The sequence below is a fragment of the Melanostigma gelatinosum genome (assembly GCF_949748355.1).
Source record: "Melanostigma gelatinosum genome assembly, chromosome: 9".
In the NCBI taxonomy this organism is placed as follows: Eukaryota; Metazoa; Chordata; class Actinopteri; order Perciformes; family Zoarcidae; genus Melanostigma; species Melanostigma gelatinosum.
This window is the reverse complement of record NC_136642.1, coordinates 9,342,085-9,369,289: the sequence shown is the minus strand read 5'-3', so window position 1 is coordinate 9,369,289 and position 27,205 is coordinate 9,342,085. Positions and strand designations below refer to the sequence as shown.

The 27,205-nt window shown below is 43.4% G+C and overlaps 1 protein-coding gene across 1 annotated transcript; it reads left to right on the top strand.

Annotated features, from left to right (window-relative positions):
• Window positions 1–6,699: 6,699 nt before the first annotated feature.
• On the top strand, window positions 6,700–26,620 carry atp1a3b (ATPase Na+/K+ transporting subunit alpha 3b). Its single transcript, XM_079276260.1, has 23 exons — window positions 6,700–6,891; window positions 7,025–7,117; window positions 17,115–17,234; window positions 17,884–17,943; window positions 18,278–18,481; window positions 18,691–18,804; window positions 19,105–19,239; window positions 19,328–19,445; window positions 19,617–19,885; window positions 20,997–21,195; window positions 21,317–21,561; window positions 21,659–21,851; window positions 22,292–22,467; window positions 22,594–22,730; window positions 22,839–22,989; window positions 23,578–23,746; window positions 23,872–24,026; window positions 24,157–24,280; window positions 24,519–24,664; window positions 24,757–24,887; window positions 24,995–25,096; window positions 25,216–25,307; window positions 25,565–26,620. Exons 2-23 carry the CDS (start codon window positions 7,112–7,114, stop codon window positions 25,591–25,593), a joined length of 3,075 nt encoding a protein of 1,024 aa, XP_079132386.1. The 5' UTR covers window positions 6,700–6,891; window positions 7,025–7,111; the 3' UTR covers window positions 25,594–26,620.
• Window positions 26,621–27,205: the final 585 nt, after the last annotated feature.

The window sequence follows — 27,205 nt, the reverse complement described above, 5'->3', positions numbered from 1 at the left end:
ATCCATTTAAAAAGTATATAATAACTGAAACAGATAAGTGCATACATATGGAATATCTAGGATAACGTATTGGACCGTATATGTTAGAAGAAATGTCAGGTAATTTGGCAGCTTTTACAGTAGAGCTTTGTAGATATAGTCCATCCAACGTGGTGGTACAGAGAGCGTGGATGAGTAGGACATTTGTCATCAGTGATAAACGTGTTTTTTTTTGCTGTTGAAGTAATGATGGGGCGGTGTGACAGCACTGAATATCTCCATAATCAAGTGCAGGCATGAAGTTGACTGAGCATAGTTTTACAGTTAAAAGACAAACAACCTTTAATTATATAAAAAGTCTACTTTGACTTTTCCATTTTGGAGTCAAATGTTAAAATATGAACCTTGAATAGTTGTCTGCATGGTGAATGTGTCTCAGAAAGATTATGGCTACCATTTCAAGTTTTAATGGCAGAATATTAGCATATTAGCCTTTATGAAGTCAAAATGGAAGTTTAAATGTGCTTTAAGTGCACACTAAGAATAAAGTCCCCCTGAAAGACACTGACATAAAATGGAAAAGAAGTGGGTGCATGTTTGCTTTCTAATGGCCTTGCATACAAAGAGACTTCATTAAATGCCTTTTGGTTCTGAGTAAACCACCTAAAAGCATTGAATATTACAATAATCAAATCCACGTAAATCAGGAAATGCAGACGCTTCACATTAGACACATGGTGTTCCCAATTCTTTGTTTTCTGAGATTACTCAGACTGGCTTGTACGTGGTAACTAAGACATAGGTGGAGTAGTAAAAAAAATTAAAAAAGAGAAGAAAACATAGTGTTATAGATGGAGTGGAGCAGGGTTTTGCTGCAGTGACGGTGGTGCTGAAAGGACAGCTACAAGAGGAGGAGGAGGAGGAGGAGGATGATGGTGGGTCAGGGAGGACGGAGGGAGGAGCTGAAATAGAAGAGTAGACCATACCATAGATTGAAAAAGAGAGGTGACTGAAAATATTGTACAATAATTGCAGTCATGTGTGCATTTGGGTTATATATATGTATATGTGTATATGTATATATATGTATGTATATATACTGTATGCAGTTTTTGTTTTTTATGCTTATGTGTTGCTAAGAAGACACCCCAGAAGATGGGTCACTCAGGTATAGTTCCATCATTGTTCAAAGTCAAAGAATAACTTTATGATGTTAGTTGTAATGAATAAATATATTTTAAAATCAAGTACATTTCTCTGGCATTTAGTTTTCTACTGTACCGAAACGTACCGAACCGTGGCTCCACTGTATCGTACCGAACCCAACCGTGGATTTTGTGAACCGTTACACCCCTAGTATGTATGTATATATATATATGTATGTGTATATATGTATATAATATATATATATATGTATGTGTATATATGTATATAATATATATATATATATATATATATATATATATATATATATCTTCGTATATGTATGTGTATATATTTGTATATATATATATATATATCTTCGTATATGTATGTGTATATATTTGTATATATATATATATATATATATACAGTGTGCACTCAGGTGTGTCCTGAGAAAGAACTACCGGTAGTATTTTGTAGTATTTTGTCACAGCAAGGAAAGCACAGGTGTAATTAACAACATGATTAAAGGCTTTATTAGGTATCCCAGGTCCAGGGCCCTTGTGTTGTGTATGCTTGACATGGTTCACTGTTATTGGTAACACCTGTGCTTTTCCTGCTATGACAAGTGACGAAAAGCTCCATTCGAATTCAGGCATGTGGATTTTGAAATACTAAGGTCATGAGTCTAGGGCTCTCACAATTACACCAAGACAAATTCTCTCAAATGTATGGATTCTTCATGTGTATCTTTTCATTTTACTGTTCAATTATTTCTCTGTTAGTTTGATTCCCTCAAATACAGGCAAATTAGGTGATATTCATGCTGAATGTGAGCAGTGCCTGGTGGGTTCAACCACACACACTCAACCACACACACTTCTTTGCTTTTCATTGAGGCTGCACATTCGCCGGTCAAAGTTCCCCAAAGTTGAACTTCAACACCTTTTTTTTAAATGTTGTTAGCATGTGCAACTCAACAGATATTAGAAGGAAGCGAGATGGCTCACTCCTTGGCTACTTCCATCATCAGCTCCGTAAAGAAATCTGCCTTTAATTCTTTCTTCACCACTTTGCCCAAAAATGTCACGTTACTTGCACTCGGCCAGCGGGCAATCCTTATTGTTGGATCCTGCAGTGTATAGTGAAAACGCCTGTGGGGGTGGGAAGGTTCTTTGGTTGTGTTTCTTTTTTTAACTTTATTTTCCTAAAATATGTCATATTTGAATATACTGAGTCTAAAATACTGGAATTGCAAAGCAAAAATACTCACCATGTGTCACCATGTGTATGTATTTAATTGTGGTATGTTAGCTACCCCTAGGTTTACTTACCATACTTATTTTAAATCAAACCATGATCTTTTACTTTTCCTTTTAACCAAGTAGTTTTGGTAGAGCTAAACCTAATCAAACTGCAACCGTTTCATGGGCGTCATGTAACCCGCAGATAGACCAACGTGAAGTTCCCAATACAGAACCTCAGTGTCATCAACGTAGTTGTAGCTCTTTTCAATTCACACTTTATTGGTATAACCAAAATGAAAAACAATTTTGCCAAAGCAAGTTGCACAAGGTTTTACAATGTAAGTATAATATGAGGCTTTTTTGAGGAAAAACAACAAAATGCAAGTTATACATAGCGCACATAGAGTATACTATGGTGTAAAAACGTGTTAACATGAAATATAGTTGAACTACTAAATGCAATGGTGAAAACCAAATGATAATCTGAAAGAGGAGGCAGATTTTGAAAGCGCTCAGAACCGTTTCATGTGCTGTTCCACTTGTTTTGTTCCCTTTTGTTTCTGAATTGACAGTTCTTTCTCCAAGTACATTGATAGAACTGCTATATATAAATATTTTTTTCTCTTTCTTTCTTTCTAGTTGCCAATTATCTGCCTGTACTTTTCCTCCCTCTGCACACTCACATGGTTTTGATTTCAGATAAACCTACATTCCTTCACATTGACCCATTCTGCTTCTTTCGCAATGCTTATCTGAATACAGACTCTGCTCTACCCTCCATCTGTCCTCTCTCGGCCTTCACAACACATTACATGATAACTGAACCTTCGTCATGTGTCATGCTTTCCATGCTAAATTCCCAGAGGAATTTTCCACCACCCACCTGGCTCTTTCCTCCTTCATCTCTGTCTTTATGGCTTGTCCTCTTCATCAACTTTCTTCCCTCCTCCTCTGCATGCCTCATCTCTGTCATAAACCTTAACCCCATCTGCCTGTCCTGAGATCTCACCGCTCTCAGTGTTCCCGTCGCTCTTTCTCTCTCCCGCCTCCCCTCCCTTCCCCTCTTCTCTCTGCCTCTTTTCCTCCCTTCTGGAAACTGTGAGTAGAACACACACACACACACACACACACAAATACTGATGACTCTGTACACCCCCATTCAAACCCTAATTTTGACTGTAGTCAAAAGTATATGTGTAAGTACTCGCCTGTACACATGCTTTTATGTATGTTGGTCTGGGGCTGTTTCTCATGGATTAGGTCTCTAAGGTCCAATAAAAAAAGAATCTTTACAGTGTAAAGTGATCGCAACTATAAGCTATAACAACATATTCATGCCCGTGGTTTTAGAAAGAGTTGCTTGACAATCACATATGACTATAATGATCGTCCAAATACTTTTGTCTACGTAGAGTATGTGTATATACATATCTATATCTATATCTATATCTATATAGATATAGATATATCTATATCTATATAAAGATACACAAACACATGTACAGACTCTATTCTAGACTTGCCCACACATATTTTCCTAAACCACACACACATGTCCATGACACTAAATCCTTGTGACATATGATATTCATCAGCAGCTCTGACTCAAAGAGTACACTATAACATCATACTTTCCAACTACTCACACTATCACGCATGCAGAGGGCCCTGTATCTCTCTTGGCTGAGTCCTGTGTTTCTCGTCAAGACACAGCATCATGTCTACAAGCATCCACAGAGCTGGAATCTATCAGAATAGCAATTAATACTTTCTCTCTGTGCCATCTGCCTCGCTCTCTTCCTTCTTTCGTTCTCTGATTCTTTCTGGTCTGGATCCCCCTCACCCATCCCTCAATTTCTGACTCAGCAGAACCAGTCGGAGACAAGGTCATCTGACTGCTGTTGCTGTGGAGACCGAGAATTGGGGGAGTTTTCCCTCCCCTCCTTTCTTGTACTGCAAGCCGGGGAGGTGTGTGGTGTGGTGGTGGCGGGCAGGACGGAGCGAGAAACAGGGAGGTATAACAGAGGTTAAGAAAGGATACTACTGGCAGCCATTTTGGTTGAAATGAGATTGAAAAAAACTTTATTAGTAGCAGCATGTTGACAAAGTCACCCTCATCAGCACTGTAGGCTTTAGGGATCCAATTCTATCTGTTAATCCTTACATTATCCTGTATGGTATTAATATCTGAACATCTCTATGATGCAAGTATTTTGTAAAGTTATATAAATCAATATGCATTAATGAAATGAGTTGACAGTTACAGGAATACAGTAGATATTAAGGTGGGCACAACAATAGAAACCGTTGATAATTAACTTGCCCTACAATAAAAATTCCATGCATCCAATTAAACCAAGACATCTACAGTCACAACAAAACCCAAACATCATGAATTTCACAAAGCGTTTTTTATTGAAAGCCTATTGAATTTCAGTGGTGTTTGGTTATCACTTGAATAGCTTGATTTAGCCCTGATACCCACCCCCGAATGTGGGGGGGTTGGTCCATGTAAATGAAAACAAATGACCTATTTTGTATTGTTAGAACCTTATAATGATTTTGGAAATAAAGTTCCCATAAAACCATTACATTATTGTACTGCCAAAGTGCTTTGACTTTAGGAAGCCACCAGATTTGTAATGCATCAGTTGTACGATACTTTCATTCCTCTTGAAAATAACCACGACTATCGACAAAAGAGTCTATCTTTTGACACGTACTGTAAATTACAGTGTGTGTATTCATGTTGTTTTTCATGGTATTAGCAGCTGAAATTTGTACATGTTAGCAGCATGCAATAACCTGGCATTCATATCAGCTCTGCAACCTGTTCTTTTTAAAGTGGTCATTGGTATCACAGTAATGAAGGGCAAAAGTGTCAACATTTGCTTTCACACTCTGTGAGTGCTGTATGGGTGAGATTTGCCACACTGGTAAGAGAAAATGTGAAACTTTACCCCACCCATTTGGTCATTCAACTCGGTTACAAAGCATAAACAACAACCTGATTACTCATTGCTAAATTGAATTCGGGATATTTGTTAGTCATCTGCAGTATTTCGGAAAAATAATAAGATCTAACTGCATTATAGCAGCATTTTTGAAGACGGTTGTGGCTGACTGTCCCCCAACCCTGAGCTAACCGCGCGTTCTGATGCTTTGGGGTTTCATGGTGCTGCATGGTCATCGTCTGGGCCTGCAGCAAGGAAGGCAGTGAGGCATGGCAGCAATCTGCTGCAGGGACAGCAGGCGTGACTCTCAGCTTTCTCTTGCAAATCAGGCATGGCCCTACATGCATGAATGTGTGTGTTAATGTGCGTATGCAACTCTGAGTGCGTTTTTGGTCTCACTGCTGCATCGTACCTTCAGTGAAAAAGCACAGAGGTAAAAACGTGACCGAAAGGCCTGCAATGGAAACTCACTGCTGCGTGTCCTCTGTCTGTTTCTCTTTCACACTTTCTGTCTTTGCACCCATTCAGCATTGTTACCGAAAAATACACAACCTGTCAAACTACCCAATTTCTTTCCCGCCCTCAGGTTTTGTTCTCGTTGTCCAAACTTCCCTTGCCCTTGGGATGGCTCCCTCTCTGTATCTTTTCTATCATTCATGTCCCTCTCTAGTCTGATTTGTTCAACTATTCCTGTCTCAGTGTGTTGATACTCGCTGCAGCTGTCAATCCCACTGGTTAACACTATACCATTTTTTACAACTGTCCTCATAAATATCAATAGACAGCTCCAGAGACCCCGATCATGATACTGAAACAAGTCAGGTTGGATTCTGTAACTGAGATACGCCCATGGCAGTAATTTTACCTGCAACACTGAGAGCAAGAGTCCCTCCACATCAGCTAAAACTGCTGAAGTGGCATATGGAGGTGCACACCATGCACATGACAAGACCAACACACCAATGAGACATCCAAGGATGCTTATCACATGCAATAATGCCCACAATTCCACTATTTTATGTCAGGTAAATACATTGCATGATGACCAAACACAATCACGACAGCTAGAATCTAACCTTGTGCGTCCATTTATATACATTTTCAGCCTAGAGACTCGCGACGCTGCTGGCTGCAAGCCTCGGTATTCTGCAGTAAAGCAGGGGTGGCATGAATGAGCTTTCTATTGGCCCGCTTGAAGACTGCGATTAAACCAATTGGTTAGCGATCCCATCACCGATGAGACGTTCTGAATTATGATTGGCCAGCTGCACTCATGGGGGCGGGAGTAATTGCCCCTTCGCGTTCGCTCATATGCTGAGGCGGTGCTTCTTCCACTGGCGGAGTGGTGCGACTAAAGGAGTACTGCGGTAACCGGCAGAGCCGCGGAGGGATATCGAATCCTGAAAGAATAGCAGTGCGGTTTGTTAGATTCGCCGGTCTTTCTCCGCAAGTATCAGAGAGCAAAGGAAGGAAGCGCATCCCGCGTGATGCTCCGCTCGAGACCGCAGCATTTCATTTGAAAGACGTTTCGCTGGGAAGGGAAAGATTGAAGCCTAACCCGTTGGAAGGTTTGAGATACCGTTTATTTAAGCCCAACAACAACATTTTGTCAGATCTATAAATAACTGCCATGACGTCTTTTTTCCATTTTTCATTTAAGCAACCCTGAAAACTGAGCATATTCTCTTTTATTTTTTCAAGGCAAGGCATTTTGATATAATTCAACGCGAGGGGCTGACACCTCTCAAGCCGTGCATCACCTGAGAGGAGAAGAGTGACTGCGCCAACATGGGGGTAAGACTGACGATTCCAACTTTTTAACTGCGTTGTACCCCACCTGAAGTGGCCTGATAAATAAGCGAAGCCTGATATTTCACCCCTGACAAAGAAGGGCTGATGTGATGTCATTTTTTCCTCTATGGAAATCCCGCTTGTCTCAGTGACATTGACTCTAATGCGGAACTGTGTTTTACTCTGGTCTCCTGGACTGCGACAAATTGATGTAGCCAGTAGCTTCTGTCCAGTGCGGAGATATAAAGCAGCGGCATTTCACTGCACATTTCTATTTGAATTGTGCCTGGTTTTCACTTGAATATCAATTTTGCTGTACTTTAACTGAAAGATTGAAATTTGATCGGATCATGTCATTTTCTCTCATTCACTCGGTCACTTTGAACAGGCACCGAGATAAAATATGAAAACTGATGCCAGGGTGTCACACGTAGAGTGGGTGTGTGTGGGTTAGAGGTTGTCCGAGTGGAATGTGTATTTCGGGTCTCTGATAGGCCTACTTCGACGATAACCTTGCCAGCCATATAGGCCTGATCGTTTATTCTTACCAAGACCTCTCGTGTGGGAGAGAGGGGGGAGGGGGCTGCACTTATTCTAGACATATTCTGTTCACCCATCATTTACCTTCGGTTTAAAACAACTGCATTTTGTGACATTTGAAGTAAAAAAAAGGAGGCCTACGTTATGTCCTACATCCTTCTCAGTGATTAATGGACAGGATGTACTGTGACCTCCTTCACGCCCTCGCTGCCCCCCGTCTCCGCCCCTCATTTGCGCTTCTGCTTTAAAGCCCGCTGGCACTGCGCTCTCTGCGGCCCGGTCCAGCACGAGCGAAGCATCTGACGATGAACAGGGACGATGCTGAGCCCATCGCGTCCTTGCTATCAGCGGAGGAGTCTCATCCTCGGCACCCGATGACCCATGCGTCATAATGCGGTTGCTGGGAGTAAGCGCCTCGCCAGCTTATTTCCCCTTTAATATATGACATAACAGGAACTCTGTAATCACCAACAGTGAACACATTTACACAAACTACAGATTAAAGAAGCGATGCGTCCATAGGCCTACGTTGAAGTAGAATGAGAGCTCTCATCTGGTGCGCGCATCGTTAAACTGCAAAAAACACACATCTGTACTGTGTTTCCGGTATATATATATATATATATATATATATATATATATATATATATATATATATATATATATATATATATATATATATATATATATATATATATATATATATATATATATATATATATATATATATATATATATATATTAGTCATGCAAATGAATCAGAAGAGGCTGGTGGAAAAATACAGCGCTCCCGGAAAATGCCATGGTGCAGATGCGACTGCCGGTCAGAGCTATTGCGCAATTTCTGCTTCATCTCCATCCTGCGGAAGGAGTTGTCGTTTTTAATCTCCGACTGCGCTGTGTCCATTAAATGAGGCGGTGGCATGACGCCGCAGACAAGGGGACATGCCGCGCGGAGAGATATCCAGCGCTGCAGCGGCTGTACGGGCAGATGTCATCGCAGTTACACAAGCATCTGAAATGCAGGCCCCCATCTGCGAGAGAGGCGTTCAAGATGAAGGAGTCGGCTAACCCGGCAGCATTAGTGGGCACTGCGTCAAAAGCGATGTGAGTGCAAAGGGTGCTTACGCATGACGGTTATTGCTGTGTGCAATGGAATGGTGTCATTTCGACAGATGCCGCAGCTCTCCAGAAATGGACATTGTAAAGCAGAAAATGAGCGTCAATGGCGATCCGCTGTTTCCTTGACTTTCACTCGATGACGGCTGAGGTCACCCTGAATGAAAAAGGGGATGGATGAATGAATGGATGGAGTGATGGGACCGATTTTGTCATCATGCGTTGCCGGTCGACTACACTTCCTTTCACGCTCTCTCCATCTTTTTTTTCCCGCGAATCTTGCGTTGGGTTGCGTTGCACTGTGCGATGGCATTGCCGGCTGTCCTTTCCCAAGGCCGCGGGGGGTGGGGGTGCATCGCATGCGACGTGCCTTCTGCGTCAAACCGGGGGCGGGGCCTCTGCTGTGGAAATTCCCTGCTAAGAGCTGTGATAGGCTGGCACTAGGAGCACGCAGAAGTGCTTAGTGCTTAGAGACAGCAGTGATGCTATATAGAGCAAAGCTTTGACATGTGTCAGGGATACTAGAGGGGCAACTGGCACATGTTGTCTTGCACAGAGATGAATCGTCTTAATTTGGCAGAACGTCTCTGAAGAAATGTATTTTCACTCACACACCCGCTCATCTTGCTCATAATTCTCCTCTCTGCATGGCTGATGCTGATGAGGCTATAGGAGGAGATTTTCACCTTCAGGCACGTGCTGCTGATGGGGGAAGGGTGCCTCTGCTGAGAGAGCAAGAATGGCAGAGAGAGGGAGAGAGGGAGAAAGGGCAGATCAGTAGTGGCTGCTGTGCAGGTGTAGAGGGATTGAAAATGACGGAGGAGGCGTATGGTGGGGGAGGGCTGCCCGGCTCTATATCTTGTTACAGGATAATGACCTAAAGCTCACATTACCATGGCTCCTATTTCCTCGTGCTGCACATTGTGGCATTGGTTATCAGGGCGATGGCAGACAGATGGGATAGGGAGATGTGGTTGAGTTGGATGATCTTCGTAGGACATTGTCTGTAGGGCGAGTGTGGTGTGGTGTCGGTGGCCTGGTTGCCCCAGGAGAAATGAAGGCGTAGTTGTAGCATTCAGGCTTTGACAGAAGGTCATATTGGTGACGAGGGGTGTGGTTGAGCTGCTCTGAATGCAGCGTGGATGAGGAGAAGCTCCTGATAGTGTTGAGATCCCTATCCCTGATTAGACTCACTAAGTACCTGTGTCAAGACGTAACGGTTTCTAGAACAGCCTGTACTTTCATATATGTCACTAGTGAGGCGTGGGCAGCGACAGAGAAGAAGTCAGAAGGTGTCGGTGGAAGGTAGTTCAGGAGTCTGATGTGTGGTGTGGCCTCTGCAGAGGCCCAGCCCTCCGTTTGGTGCAGAGTACTGCACATCCCTCCCCACTGCACCTGGTGCCCGATGCTGATAGGCTGCACTGTACCACAGCGGATCTGTCCCACGTGTGGCAGGAAACCAATAGAAAAGCACGTCCGTACAGGATCTGATCAACCGCGTGGTCTCTCTGACCACACAGCCAGCCGGGATACCCTGTGGCCGATGGGTCAATTAAGGTCAATATGGTGACCTTTTGAAATGGCCCTTCATTATCCCCTTCAAGCCTCTTGTAGGCTCCTGATCAATAGATATCCACTGTAATGAGGACATGTCCCCAGTGAGAGTACTGCTGAAGTCCGGAGTTCTCTCGTGGGTCAGCATAAAAAGCCAGTAGCTTGCCTCCCCGCTAGTGTGAGACTAACGGGACAAGAAGCTTGCGTAATGCGAATGAATATAAAGGTCAGTGCTGTCGTCTTCATAGATTACTTTGAAACAGGATTACGGTAGACACGGTGATTGACGAACAGTTTTCCAACATTATTGTGTTGATTGTCTCCCATAAAGGGAGCGATTCAGAGGGGTATGGTTGCCTGACGACAACGACATGACTAATTCAGGGTGTTGTCCAGGAGATGTGTGTATGTTTGTGAAGTGTGTGTAAATGTGTGCGTGTGCGCATTCCCTGTGCAAATACACCAAAGCACAACACCGGGCAGCCACAATGGACAGAGGCTTGTTGAAATCAAACACCTTGCTGTATTTGTTTAGTATTTTGTTACCACATAATGCTGCCGTTCAGTTAATAAGTTAGAAGTTGTTTTAGGCTTTTCAGTAATTATATTCCTGAATTGTGAATGATTTTCCATTCATTCAGACATACTCAACACAACAGGACCTGGTTTAGAATCACAAAGCGACACATGCTTGAAAATCTCAACCGTGAATGGGTATTTATTTGGCTTAGTCTTGGTTTAGTGCGGTCAGCAGCTGTGTGTATGGATGCGTGCGGGCGTGCACATCTGGACAAATCTATGTGACCAGCTGCCTGCTGAGGAGTCGTGAGGTGTCCTCTCTCACCCCACGCAGAGATGCCATGTTCTCTATAAGCACCAACGAACCAAGATTTACAACGCTAATCTAGCCCAGGCCACATTCACACCCGGCTCGACCCAAAAACCACAGAGCAAACATATCCCCCAGAGCTCGCGGGGGTGTACAGTGCGTTATAAAGAGCTAAAGATAAACAGTTACACAATTGTCTCTGTCGGATAAACAGATGAAGACGACAATGGGACGGACAGAGTGGAGGGGGGACAGGAGGGATGGCAATTTAAATCGAAATTTTGAGTTTGGGTTGTTTGGTTGAGTTTCTTGCTTTTGTTTATTTAAATTTTTTAGAGAGAACACTATAAAAATGATTTGAGCGCTAAAAAGAGTTTTGTTTTAGTGCTCTTAAGCGGCAACAATCTTTTTATTTCTCTATTTACGTCTACCATTTAATTCCTCCTACTTGTACATGTTTGAATTTGAACTGCCACTCAGACGTAACAGAACGTCCCCTGGGACTGTTGCACTAGAAAAGTTTCACGCCATCTTTTCCCTTTCTTCTTCATGTCTATTATCTGGAATCTCCTCCTTTTGATGCCTGTTCACTTTGTGAGGTAGAAAGATGAAAAGCCTCTCAAGGCTGATACAGATAAGCAAAACAAATATCTTAACGGTCTTTTTTACATGGCATTCAAATCCTAATCATCTCTTAAAAGTAACCATCTAATCCGTTCGTTTACTCAGTGCTGTTGGAAGACATTCACCAAATTATTATGCGCCGAGACCTAATGATCAATGTGGAGATTGCGCGAATGCATTTGATTTTCCTGAGAGAGAATTGCAGAGAAAGAGGGGCGATAGAGAGACAAAGAGAGGATGAAGCACAGAGGGCTAATCCAGTGTAGTAATCAGACTAGCTAATCCTAACAGCTACGTCCCTCGGCCCACGGCCTGAGCCCCCCACTGCGGCCCAGAGCCCTGCCATCCTGCTGCAAGAAACAGCAGATGGCTTAATGACCTTGCGAGTTCTCACACACACACACACACACACACATGCTTGCAACAACACATTTATACACACCACACGCATAGTTGCATGTATACAGATACAGAAATGTAATTACAGACCAGCACATATTTCACGTGCATTATATGTTTATTTAATGTGTGTGTGTTCATACCTTTTTCGAGTTTCATGTTTTGACAGATTTTTTAGTTTTTTCTGCCTTTACTTCATAATTCATAGAGACGATAGAGAGGGGCGGCAAAGTGTAGTGGAGATCCAGTAATAAGTTGAGTTTAAAGGATGCCTTATTGCTTTAAAAATAAATGACATGCAACACACTTACATTTAGAATCATTGTGAATGTGCGTAAGCTTCTCTACAAGACAGACCTATGCAGTTTCACAATGGCACTATATCAGGCACTTCTTGTTGTGCACGAGCTAAGCAACTGGCCAGACTGAAGACAAAGGGCTTTCAACCGGCAGCCTCAATCATCTTACTGAACTACAACAGACGATGACATGAATCAGACTCAATATCTATTTGATGTTCCCGGTAATGACAGATAGAAACATAATATGTATGTTGTTATATAGCACCATCAGACATTTTGTAAAACAGTTCCCATGAGCTCAGAGCACAAGTGAAATGGTCAAATGAGTAGTTCCTCCGCTCAGCTGTATACTCTACAGTCATGGTCATAGTGAAAAACACGCAACAACGCCATGACGTGTAGCTCTCGCATGCTCAGTGCAGATGAGCTCATGTGATCCATGCATCTGGCTGCTCTGTACAAAGAGGAAGTGTGGACTCCATGAAACATGTGGTGGTGGATAACGAATGATAAAATGGAGCAGGGTGGTATTTCTTACATCTGCAAACCACTTCCTCGTATTGTTGGCACATTAGGAGCAACACATTTTTGTGTATGCACGCTTCTTGTTACAGGATCCCTGGTGCGTGCAATTAAAGCGGAAGAAAAGAAGCTACATCCCAGTCAAACCCACCGTTGGTGCGCATGCCTCGACCCGTTGTCCTCAAGATGCTTGACGTGATAATTCTCTCAGGTGCCACTCCAAATTTGAAGACTGTTGTTGTAAGTCCATGATGTGAACAACATTACAGAGTATTACTTGATTTCCATCTGCCAAAACACATTACAACTGTGTAGGTTCAACGGTACACAAGAAGTCTCTCGTTCAAGTTAGAAAATACACTCTTAACTGCCACTCCGCATGTATTCCTAGTAGACTGGTGTTGTGTGTCTTATCATTTTATTACACAATCACTTTCTCTCTCTCTCTCTCTCCCTCTCGTTCATACGTCTCTCTGCCGCAATGCGTGTAGACGCTGCGGATACACACGGACTGTGGCCAACACAGTGACTCACCTCCGCTCACGCAAACACACACACTTAATTCCTTGAATTAATTACCCGCCGGGGTTATACAGCATTGAATACAGTGTCCAGTTACAAATGCGTCTATTATTACTGGTCCTGGAGAACATCGGGGGATCCTAGGAGCACTAGGCCACTGCTGAGCTTGGTCGCCATGGTGACTTGCCCTCCACACACAGTCATTCATCAGAGGACAAAACGCAGGATTTACTTTGGTTCGCCGGAGCCGGCCTGTAGAATAATTTGAGATCAAATCAAACACACAAAAAGATACGTGGCGCAATTGGCTTTTTTGAGTTTTGAATAAGCCAATATGTAACTGGATGTGAGTGATTGCACTAATGTAATCCATAGAGGAGCATCCGATGTTTCCAATCCCTGACTGTGTCAGAGGTGTGTCTTGTCCATCAGTCTGTCCATCTGTGTGTGTTTGTGGGAGAGCGAGCGTCTGTAATTCCAGCCACGAGTCTCTGTTTCCTTCCTCAGGACAGAGGGGGCTCATTACATTACCCAGAGCTGTGTGAGACAGCCGGACACAGACGCACACAGGCAGGCGCACTTTGATGTCTTCTGCAAATGCAAGGATACTCCAGTTATATTATGTATACGCAATATGGACTCCATCTTTCTCTGCTGAATAATTCAAATCAAAGTGGTAATGACAGAGACAGACATGCAGACAGATAGACCTGAAAACAGATGCGTCATCTGACTACGATAACAACAGATTTAAACCGAGACAGAAGTATAGTTTGAAGGCTTTTACTTGTAGGTGCAACAAAGATATACCTTATCAGGTCGTATAGGGTGTGTGGAGGAGGGACGTGAGAGACTAACTTACACACACACACACACACACACACACACACAAAGCCAGGTATGCACTTAAAATACTCCCCATACTGTAAACACGACACAAGATAAATCAGTGACCTCTCTTTTGTCTCTGAGTCATGCTGATAACTACTCATTCACATCCGCAAACACACACACACACACACACACACACACACACACACAGACACCCGGAGTGAGATTATAAACTATTAGCATATGTGAAGTAACACACACACATACACACACACCATATGTAAGGTTTTGTAATCTATTGGAGTGGGGTCACTGCAGGCCAAACACTGACACAGAGCCAGCAGACAAAGATTGCAGGTCAATATCTAATTAGAAGCATGAGCGAAGGGTGTCAACATCTCTCTCTCTCTTTCTTTCTCTCTCTCTCTCTCTCGCTCTCTCGCTCTCTCTCTCTCTCTCTCTCTCTCTCTCTCTCTCTCTCTCTCTCTCTCTCTCTCTCTGCTCTTCTCACCTCCCACTGATGTCTCCCTTTCCATGTGCCCAGTCGCGTCCGTCATCCACCCCCTCAACATCCATCTCTCCGTGTCCCTACTTTTCACCACATACTGCTTTGTTTGGCACTCCTCTCCATCTCCACACCAAACACTTCTATTGTCCGGGCATATGTGTGTGTGTGTCAAAGGTTTGCGATATAAATGTCAGTGTGCATATGCTCAGAAGAGCAGGTGCGACGTTGACAATGCTCCCTAAATGTGTTTTTGCAGCGTTCCTCGTTATCTGTAGGCAAACTAGCCACAACAACATTAAACCAAACAAATACACTTACACACCTGCCTGTGTCTCATCTTTTAGATTATGGCGCCTATTTAATACAGATTAGAAGGTAAATCTGTCACCCTCGATCTCTAAATACAGATTTGGAGCCATCCTTCATTCAGTCCAATGAACAATGACTTGCATATAATACGTACATGTATGTGCCAACACACCCTCTATCTCAATCGGAGACACACACACACACATATTTTTGTCTCAGGTTTCTGTCTCAGGGGGGGGGATGAGCAGCAGTACTTTTCCACTTCATCAGTTTCTTCTTTATGCAGCCTCGGCCTCATCAGGCCTGCCTGGTCTTGCTGCGGCAAAGAGATTTGCTCACCTGCTCTTTTGTTGCAGACCTCTGTGTGTTTGCATGTGTGTGTGTGTGTGTGTGTTTGCGTGTGTGTGTGTGTGTGTGTGTGTGTTTGCAGTCAGGTTAAACAGCTCCTTCCCACTGACATGCTACCCTCTGCCTCACATGCTCGAACGAAGGGTTTAATTGTTTGCTTTGAATTCAGCAGCGGTCGTTGAGCAGCCCGCGCTGCAAAATGAAGCGAGTGAGAGTCGTCATCCACATGCTGCTTCACGAAGCTGTTCTTTTTTTTTTTTTTACGACGACAAACTAGAAAGACAGGTCTTTGTTCCCACATGCAAGGCATGATTTCACAAGAGTTTCACACAACGGCAGTACAACTGCAGCTCCCACGGTGGGAACTGAAGGGGCAAGTTGCTCTAGTTGGCAAGTGTGTGTTTTGGTGGGGTTTGGGTGTGTGAGTCTTTGTGGACACTACTTTCTCACTCCTGCTTTTGTAAATATGTACGTGATTGTTTTGCAGATTAATTTTAAAGTAAACATTAAGCATTAAGTCAAAGGAGACATCTGTCTGTCGTTCACATTGGTTCTGTGATATCGGATGCGAAGAAGGAAGTCGAGCAGCAGTCACCTGGACATGCTGCACCCCTGATAATGTTGCTGCCTGGTTGCACCACAGTGCACCACAGTGTAACTACCAGTTACAGTTATAGACCTAGAAAGACTCAAATGTGTAGTGCTGGAGAAGATCTGGGTTATTAATAGTCCTCTCACGTCTCGTTTAACAACATAAGCCAATTTCTGAGGGGATAATTATCGTTAGGACCTGAAACAACAGGCAGCAGAGTAAAGCAGGCGGAAGAGGACAAGGACATTTGATGTGTGTGTGTGTGTGTGTGTGTGTGCATGTACTTGAGACTTAATTTTCAATCTTTGACATCAAAGTGTCTCTATTGTATCTGGTCTAATAGTGTAGAGCATACTAGAATCTAATCAGAAAGCCTTTGATGCTCTCTCTCTCTCTCTCTCTCTCTCTCTCGTCCTTGCTGCTCGAAGCGATAAGTTAAAACCTACAGGTTAAACCATTTGCACTTGATTGTGTCCATCAGGCTGTTGTGAACATCAGTGGAGGGATGACGTGGCTGTGGCAGAGCAGACAGGAGTCGCATGCTTTAATGTGTGGCGATAGTGCATGCTTAATGTGGAGGGCTTTGTTGGGAGAAAAACACCAGCTACCAAGGTGATGCATTTATCTTTCGCGTCTTCAATTAAGATATTGGGTTTTTGATATGCTCTTCATCTGACATCCTCCTCATCAACGAAATACAGGCTACTTCACGAGGCCACTTCACAAGGGTACAACATGTTTTACTGTGTAATGAAAGAGAAACCTCGAGGGCGATTCAATGAAGCCCGCTGGCTCCTTCAGTCGTACTGGTAAATACTGATAGAATGCCAGACAATACAGTTCTCTGAATAATTAAAGCATTTAATGCATTTTCAGAGTGAACGTGTAGTTTTCAGTAATTTGTCAATATGATGTTTAAGCCAAGAGAACAAAGGCGCACAGGCTACTATCTCCTTAACCTAGTCTGAAGGCATGAATAAAACATATGTGTGTGTCTGTAGTATGGCCGGTCAGACAGTTACCGCGTTGCCACCACACAGGACAAAGATGACCGATCCCCCAAGAAGAAGAAGGGGGCACAGACCAAGGATATGGACGACCTGAAGAAGGAAGTGCCCATTGTAAGTAAATCCTCCTCTTATGTGTGATGAATACTTGTGGAACTGAGTGTTGGCATAAAATATCTTTGAGACCATTTTACTTTTAATCCTGTCAGTCAAAAGCTGATTCCTTTGACACCTAAAATTCCCTCATCCTTAATATTTTTCAATGCCATCCATGCATTTTTAGGATGCGTGTAAATGATTTAAGCTTCTGAAAAACATCTTTTTAGAGAATATAGTCAAGGACAATGAATTGACGCCAACTCTGTTGGAGAGAAGGGAAATCTTTCTCATGCAGGCCAAAACAAAATGTATTTTTGCTGGTATGAGGGGAGACTTGTTATCAGGAGGTCGTCACTTTGATCCCGCATCCAAGTGCAAGAAACAGACACCTGGGCCACCATATATCTGCCCCAATACTCTTATCTTTCAGGTGAACTGCATGCATGGAGTACATTTACAATTACCGTGACTGCCATTAAGTTATTGGATGTTCTGAGAATGCAAAAAAGAAGAAGCTCAAAACTCTTTTTTATTACATATCAGCACAGTTCTTGATTCAATTTGGACTATTTTCTGTAAATTGTCCTTGCATGCAAAAAGATGGCAGCTACTAAACATACTGAGCTACGCAGAGTATTGATGATCCATCTATTTGTTTTTCCAGACGGAACATAAGATGTCCATAGAGGAAACATGCAGGAAATACCAGACTGACATTGTTCAGGTGAGTTGATGATGTTTGTTGTGAAAAGCAAGGTTGGAGGGGGAGCAGGAAGTGGGAGGAGCCTGGCTTGATCAAAGCCTATATATAGATATGTATATGTGCATTACCTGCAGCTTGTTTGTCTCAAATAGCATCTGCAACATATTTCTCTCCGTATGTACAGCTGTGGTTTGAGGCTGATTTTCCAGTTGGCCACTAGGTGGCATACTTCTCTTGTTTTAGTACAGTTTTTGACAATCGACAATCCAACTCCAAAGTCATCCTAAAGAAATAGGAGATCGTAAACAAACTTCAACAAATGTGTGTTTTTCATTGTCTGTGTTTCTCCCTCCAGGGGTTGACCAATGCCAAGGCAGCAGAGTATCTGATCAGGGATGGTCCCAATGCTCTCACCCCTCCTCCCACCACCCCGGAGTGGGTCAAGTTCTGTCGCCAGCTGTTTGGTGGATTCTCTGTCCTGCTGTGGACCGGCGCCGTCCTCTGCTTCCTGGCTTACGCCATCCAGGCAGCCACTGAGGACGACCCTGCAGGAGACAATGTGAGCATCCGCACACACATCCGCACGCTTACTCACATCGGACCCATCTACACCTCATTAACACATCCGTCACACTTCCCACTCTGAAGTACACGCATTAACAACACCTTCACAAAGGGATTTTAGCATTACACACACACTGTATCCAGTGCTTTTCCACAGACCACACTCGCATATGTTTGACTGTTTGTCTCTCTGTCTCTCTCCAGTTGTACTTAGGTATTGTGCTCACAGCTGTCGTCGTCATCACTGGTTGCTTCTCATACTTTCAAGAAGCCAAAAGCTCCAAAATCATGGAGTCTTTCAAGAACATGGTGCCTCAGGTAAATATGTGTTTGCTCGAAAGAAACCAACCTATGTCTGAAAAGCTTTTGATTCTGCCTGAAAATAGTTATTCATACTGTGCGTTATGATTGAATGGATGAATTCTTTGGTAATATGTTTAATCAGACAGTTCTTTTCACATGAAGAGATGGAAAAGGTCTTTGCTTTTTTTTTTGTGCTGTAACTCCACATTTTCTGAGACACCATGTTTCTCTAAATATTGTCCAACGCCTTGTGTTGAATGTGTGTTGAAGAGTGTGCTTGTGTGTTTTCTAACCGTCACTGATATCTCCCTGCAGCAAGCGTTGGTGATCCGTGAGGGTGAGAAGGTACAGATCAACGCTGAAGAAGTGGTGGGTGGAGATCTGGTTGAAGTGAAGGGAGGAGACAGGATCCCTGCTGACATCAGGGTGGTTTCCGCTCATGGCTGCAAGGTACACACACACACACACACACACACACTCAATGTCTTGCTTCTTCGTGTATGCAATTTCATCTTTTGCTTTCCCTGTTTTCCATTAGGTTGATAACTCCTCCCTCACAGGCGAGTCAGAACCTCAGAGCAGGTCACCTGACTGTACCCATGACAACCCCTTAGAGACCCGAAACATTGCTTTCTTCTCCACCAACTGTGTGGAAGGTATGGTCACCATGGCAATAGTCTGCCATGCTATAATTAACTTGTGTGCCTGTGGTTTGATTTAAAGCCCCCAAATTGAGCGAATGATTTAAAGTTTATACCTTAAATTTACTCTCAGAGGCACTGATGCTTCAGATGATCATTACATCATGTGTTCTTTTTCCAAACCAGGCACAGCGCGTGGCATTGTTATCTGCACCGGAGACCGCACGGTCATGGGGCGCATTGCTACTCTGACCTCTAACCTGGAGACCGGCAAAACCCCGATCGCAAAGGAGATCGAGCACTTCATCCACATCATCACAGGTGTGGCCGTGTTCCTGGGTGTCACCTTTTTCATCCTGGCCATCGCCCTGGGTTACTCCTGGCTGGAGGCTGTCATCTTCCTCATCGGCATCATTGTGGCTAACGTGCCTGAAGGGCTGCTGGCCACAGTCACTGTAAGTGTACAAATAATTACATATGTCTTCGAATTAGATACTTTGGTATCATATGGTATATTTTTCTTCAATCTGTTGTTATTGCTCACATTGGACCCGTAGCATTTTATTCATTTCATTTCTGTTTGTACGTCTTTTATCAGTGCTTGTGGTTACATTTTATTCAATCTAGTTTAGTTGTTTCAGAATTACATTGCTTTGTATGTTATTTTTATTACATTTCTCTTTCATTTCGAAAGGTGGTATGACAACAAAAAAAATACTTTTTTTATTTAATCGTACCGTGAGCTCACTTCATTTAGCATCAAGAAACAGAAAAAAGGAATTCCGGAGCTTCACAGATGATTAGGGTTGGGTACCGAAACTCGGTGCCAATATGGAACCGGTTCCTATACGTCCGGTATCTACCGGACCGAAACGTAACGCAGATTTCGGTGCCTCCTTTCGGTGCTTGAGCCGATTGAAATACTTTTTTGACACTACTCTGATGACTCCGTCCTGGCAGCAGGACTCGGTCCTCCGCTCCTCACTCATAGTATTATTACAACGGGGTACGTAGCGCTGCCGCTCATAAGCACAACAACACAGGCACGCGAAAGCTTCTTCTTCTTCTCCTCCTTTGAGGTGTAGTGGCGGTTGGCAAACGACGAATTGGCGCATTACCGCCACCAACTGGTAAAATAAAATAAGTCATGAGACGTGTCGTATTTTGCCAGTGAAGGAAAATATGCTCATATTGCTGCAAAATAATTGCTGAAGTTTGAAGCTGTAGTGTGTGTACAGAGTGTGTGTGTGTTTTGTATTTATTTATATTTATTTAAGTATACTGTAAACTTAACAGTTAATATATTGTTCATAGTTAAAAAGTTTGAAGCTGTAGTTTGAAGCCAAGTGTTTTGTATTTATTTATATTTACAGTATACTTTAAACAGTTAATATATTGTTCAATTTGAAGAAAAAAGTATCGGTTCAGGCACCGTTTAGGCACCGGTATCGTTTTAAAAGTATTGTTTTAGCACCGGTATCGGAAAAAACCCAAACGATACCCAACCCTACAGATGATACATCCAGTCCAAATAACAATGAGCATTATACATGTATTTGTCTGCAGGTATGTCTGACCCTGACTGCCAAGCGTATGGCTAAGAAGAACTGCCTTGTGAAGAACTTGGAAGCTGTGGAAACCTTAGGCTCCACCTCCACCATCTGCTCTGACAAGACAGGCACCCTGACCCAGAACAGGATGACTGTGGCCCACATGTGGTTTGACAACCAGATCCACGAGGCCGACACCACTGAGGACCAGTCTGGTTAGTGACGATGGGGCGAAAACAGCCACCGCTGATGAAATATGTAACAACTATAAAAGGGATAAATGATAACTAGAAATCATGATGGTTGATAATACCCTCTCTCCTGTTCCCGCTCCAGGGGCCTCTTTCGACAAGAGCTCAGTGACGTGGCTGTCTCTGGCTCGTGTCGCTGCTCTGTGTAACCGCGCTCAGTTTAAAGCAGGACAAGACCAGCTGCCCATCCTGAAGCGTGACGTGGCCGGCGATGCCTCAGAGTCAGCCCTGCTGAAGTGTATCGAGCTGTGCTGCGGCTCAGTCAGGGCCAATAGGGATAGGAACAAGAAGGTGGCTGAGATCCCCTTTAACTCCACCAACAAATACCAGGTAAGTAGCAGGTGTTATAACTGCTGTGTAAACAAGATAAAACCTGTATGTACAAACACCTTTTTCATTAAATTAACATTCTGCGCTCCTCTTCCAGCTCTCAGTGCACGAGACAGAGGATCTCAATGACAACCGCTACCTGCTGGTGATGAAGGGAGCCCCCGAGAGGATCCTGGACCGCTGCACCACCATCATGATGCAGGGGAAGGAGCAACCTATGGATGAAGAGTTGAAGGAATCTTTCCAGAATGCCTACATGGAGCTGGGAGGACTGGGAGAGAGAGTACTGGGTAGGTATAGATATACAACAGGAGGGATTCAAAGATACAGGGAGGCAGAGAGGGAGACAGTGTAAGTACAGTCTCACTAAGCCCTTAGGTTCAAACAGGGATTTTATTATGTCTTTTCCACTTTATTTAGATATTCCTCATACTTTAATATATTTCAGTATTTTCAAATTTGCATCAATCCATTGCAACTAAAAGGACATCGGTTACATTGCGGCTAATAGTAGTGTGACTGCAATCCATTCATTTGAACAAACATGCGACAGCTCATGTTCATACGCTTTTCAACTGAAGATCTGTTGAATTATTAAGACCAGGCACTATTGAAATGTAATTTTGTGACGAGTGTTGGAGGTTGTGTCAGAGGACAGCGATAGAAGGTCTGGGTGGATACTTAGACATCACAAATCAAACACTTCACTTCACACTTCTTTTCACTCCAGGTTTCTGCCACGTGATGCTGCCAGAAGACCAGTACCCCAAGGGCTTTGCCTTTGACACAGATGATGTCAACTTCCAGACAGACAACCTTTGCTTCATTGGCCTCATGTCCATGATCGACCCTCCCCGTGCTGCTGTGCCTGATGCTGTTGGCAAATGCCGATCTGCTGGTATCAAGGTGAGTTTTATTTCTTGCAAGCCTAATATAAGACTTATTTGTTCCTTAAAGTCTTTTAAAATAAGGTTTTGTAACAAATAGTGTTTGTGATTATGGTATAAAAATGTAATTTATGTTGCTTGTTAGGTCATTATGGTCACTGGAGATCACCCAATCACAGCCAAGGCCATTGCCAAGGGAGTGGGCATCATCTCAGAGGGCAACGAGACAGTGGAGGACATTGCAGCCCGTCTCAACATACCTGTCAGCCAGGTCAACCCCAGGTAAAGAATGCTTACAGAAAAACACACACGAAAATCAAACTCACAGTCATAAAAAACAAAAATGGTAAATTACAAGAACCACATCAATGCTTCACCGTCTGTGTTCAGGGATGCCAAGGCCTGTGTGTGCCACGGTACAGACCTGAAGGATCTGTCTCAGGACCAGATGGACGACATCCTGAGGAATCACACAGAGATTGTCTTTGCGAGGACCTCCCCACAGCAGAAGCTCATCATCGTAGAAGGCTGCCAGAGACTGGTTTGAGCATTTTTACATTATTTTAAAGTAAAACGAGTAAAACGCCTCACGGGTAATAAATACTTGGGACGACTTGAACAAGTAGAGGTTAAATCTCTAATCAAGTGTTCTCCGAATGCTTTCTGTAGATTACATTTGAGGATAGCATTACACTTTTACAACAGCAGATGGCGCTAGTTATCTGCCAAATGTATTCCCTGACTAATACATAAAACATGTTGTTTTTTTAACTGTGAGTGGTTAGATTACATTTAAAAATATATAGATATATATTTTAATTTAATTTAATTTAAATGAAATCAATTAATTCCAACATTTCAATACATTTGATTGCGATTTAAAGGTGACTGTTTAATTTCAGAGACATCTGTTCAGGTCTTGAAAACATTTAGGTTGTTTTCTAATCAGGGTTGTTTTAAAATGACAACAAAACAGTTTACTCATGAAGTATTGACTCGTTTAACAACCGTGGTCATATGAATGAAGAAAGAATATTAATATCTAAAGATAAATACATTTAACAAGTATAACTGCTTCTATAAATTCATGCTATACAACCTCATCCTCACCCTCCTGCGTCTCTCCCAGGGTGCCATCGTGGCTGTGACAGGTGATGGTGTGAATGACTCGCCCGCTCTGAAAAAGGCCGACATTGGTGTCGCCATGGGAATCTCTGGCTCAGATGTGTCCAAACAGGCCGCAGACATGATCCTGTTGGATGACAACTTCGCCTCTATTGTCACAGGAGTGGAAGAAGGTGAGGAGCCCCAAAGGACAGAAGTGGAACATGTGATCCTTGAGGATGTACAGTACGAAGGGTTCCAGAGACCCAAACTGTAGGACGTCGTATGTGTAGTAACCTGTCTGTTTTTCCACATTCAGGCCGTTTGATCTTTGATAACCTGAAGAAGTCCATTGCCTACACCTTGACCAGCAACATCCCAGAGATCACCCCCTTCCTGCTGTTCATCATCGTCAACATCCCCCTGCCACTTGGAACCATCACCATCCTCTGTATTGACCTGGGAACAGACATGGTGAGATCTGATCAAACACTGATGACAAACGCAGCTTTCACTGAATCTCTATCTCATCACTGAAAACAGCTCCCGTTGATAGGACGTATCTTAATGTACTAAAAGTTCCCATTTCTCCCTCGTCCCTCAGGTGCCAGCCATCTCACTGGCTTATGAAGCAGCAGAGAGCGACATCATGAAGCGTCAGCCCAGGAACCCATTCAGGGACAAGCTGGTGAATGAGAGGCTGATCAGCATTGCCTATGGACAAATTGGTAAGCGAGATGAAGATGGCTGCCGCTCATCCAAACTCGGAATTGTCTTTGATCTGGATTGAAGTTTGATCCGAGTTGCCTGAAAGTCGTTTTGTGTTTAAATCAATCTTTATCCACATTTCATTGTTCACAAACAACAGCTGGATTATCTTTGGACCTATCTGTGATGTTTTTGGGGAAAACTAAATTTAAAAAAGTAAAGAACCTGTAACTTAATCTCTGTGTGTTTTGTCCTCAGGTATGATCCAGGCTCTTGGAGGCTTCTTCGCCTACTTTGTCATCTTGGCTGAAAATGGTTTCCTGCCCACTACACTAGTAGGCATCAGGCTCAATTGGGACGACCGCGCTTGCAACGACCTGGAAGACACCTACGGGCAGCAATGGGTTAGTGTGTAGTTTCTATGTTTAAGGGAACTTTTAGGTGTTTTATTGTTTTATTACTTTATCTTACTGGTTCTGCCCTCTCTTGCCCTCAGACATACGAGCAGAGGAAGGTTGTAGAGTTCACGTGCCACACAGCCTTCTTTGTCAGTATTGTAGTCGTGCAGTGGGCCGATGTCATCATCTGCAAGACCAGGCGTAACTCTGTGTTCCAGCAGGGCATGAGGTGAGTCCAAATTTATTGTGATACCGATGTCCTTTCAGTAATTTGTCTTTTTACATGATCTAAATTAGAGTAAATGTATATAACATGTGTTGTGTGTCTCCACCCAGGAACAAGATCTTGATCTTTGGCCTGTTTGAAGAGACAGCCTTGGCTGCCTTCCTGTCCTATTGCCCCGGCATGGATGTGGCACTCAGGATGTATCCACTAAAGTGAGTGCCACATGCATCACATGGATACATATGCAGACACTCTGGTTCTAAGACATATTGTGTCATATCTGTTTACGTGATTATTTTTAATCCTTGTTGTTCTCTTGTCTTGCCCACAGACCTAGCTGGTGGTTTTGTGCGTTCCCCTATAGTTTTCTCATCTTTGTCTATGATGAGGTCCGAAAACTTCTCATTCGTAGGAACCCCGGAGGTAAGTTTATAGCATTTAGAGGATCTATTGGCATGAATGGAATCAAATATATAATAGTTGTGTTATCGTGGGACAGAGCAAGCATAACTGTTTACCCGTTTCCAGTCTTTGTTCTAAGCTATGCTAACTGACTGCTGGCAGTACCTAGTCCTTTAGCTAATGCTAATTCAATGGAACATCTGCATAAAATATCACTTGAAAACACTGAATTGACTGTGAACGTGTCTGTGTTTTTCTTTCTCTCATTTGCACTCCAGGTTGGGTCGAACGGGAGACATACTATTGATCAATGGAGCATCTTTGCTCAAGCCCCCTACATGTTCCACTTATTTCTCCTCCTTGTCACTACATCCCTGGCCAGACACACCGTCAGATGCCCCGCCCCCTTAAAGACAAAAAACGCTTTGAAGCAATTCTCATCACAACTGCCCCAAAGATTAAAAACAGCAAAAGAACCTTTACAACTTTCTACATTGACCCGCCCCCATTTCTCCCAATCTCCTATGATACTCTTTGCATGTGTTCTCTCACTGCTGTGTACATAAACCAATATATCTACCAAACGGCAGCTGCATATTGTGTATGTAGATTTGAATGAGCTAAGGATACAAAGGGAGTGTCCATGCTCTGCAAAAAAGGGCCATCCAGCTCCTTCCCCCTCCCTGTTCTCCCCCTGCTCTCTCCCCCCCTCGTCTGTCTCTGTACCTTCGTTCCCCTCTCTCTTTTCCCTCCTCGCCAACCCTTTGCTTGTCCTCCAATCACACAAAGATGTAAAGATCACACAGTGAGACCCCCTCCGCAGACACCACTTTGACTGCCACCTCTCGCCTCCGTCTCCTGTCTGTGGAGAACCAGCGGAGTGGTCATCTCCCTGTCCTTCTCGCTACGTCCATCTTCCTTCTATTCCGTTCTCAACGGCCACAGTGTTGTTGTTTTTTTAATATGTGGGGTACGGGGGGTTTCGATGATTTTACTTGTCTTTTTTATTTCCAAGACGGGAGGGGGGGTACGTGAGAGCTGCTTTTCCTCATTTAGGCCTAACAAAGCACACCCCATGGCGTCCTGTTCCCCCTCTCTTCCCCCCTCTCTTCCCCCCTCTGTCTCTCACACTCCTCCCCTCCCCTCCCTCCTGCCCCGTTTGTCTCTGTTTGTGTGCACTGTGTGAACCATTGTCCTGGTTAATAACTATTACAGTACACCCCCCCTCCCCCCAAGTTGGTAAATACAACTCAATCTTTCTGTGTGCTCTAGGAAATCTATATAATTCAATACTGAATTTAAATGAAACAATAAAAAACATGTTGGAAAAACAGCTCGAGAGAGAAATTCATGAAGAATAACATCAACGATATTGGTGAAATAGGAAAAAGCGGGAGATATGTCTCTGTGTTTCTGTTTTTTATTTGGGTTCAGTTGTTTTTGCTGGTTTTTCAGGAGGCTATTCTAAAACTAACAGCAGAGCAGGGTTTTAAGATTGTGTTTTTACCAAAAGACACAAGACACCAACCAAAGCGTTCAAGTCCTCTCCACTGCAGGTGTGCCGATATGATATCATGTGGTGAGTGGTGATGATGAGACCATGCGCCTGCGGTCTGTTACCGGATCGGGTCCAACCCCGGTTCGGTCCAGGTCCTGGTATAGCTCGTTCTGGCCCGGATCTGTGTGCATGTATGTGTTGGGAGACCAGTGAAGGGCCGGCGGTCTCAGGCGGGATCCATCTCAGATGGCTGCAAGAGTTGAAAGTCAAGAAGAAGAAGAAAACAAACCACAACTATGAGAACATGTGTGTCAAATAAACAAAACCAACAACAATAAAACATCTAGAACATTTAATACAACCTAGACCTGTCTATGTGTCTTTCTGTCCAATGAAAAACGACACTTTACAAAACACTTTA

Bases quoted from the DNA above. Each gene is read 5' to 3' on its own strand.
- atp1a3b (XM_079276260.1), top strand. The intron at 19,446-19,616 runs GTATGGTCACCA...TTTCCAAACCAG, and splicing joins CTCCACCAACTGTGTGGAAG to GCACAGCGCGTGGCATTGTT. The intron at 21,852-22,291 runs GTAGGTATAGAT...TTTTCACTCCAG, and splicing joins ACTGGGAGAGAGAGTACTGG to GTTTCTGCCACGTGATGCTG.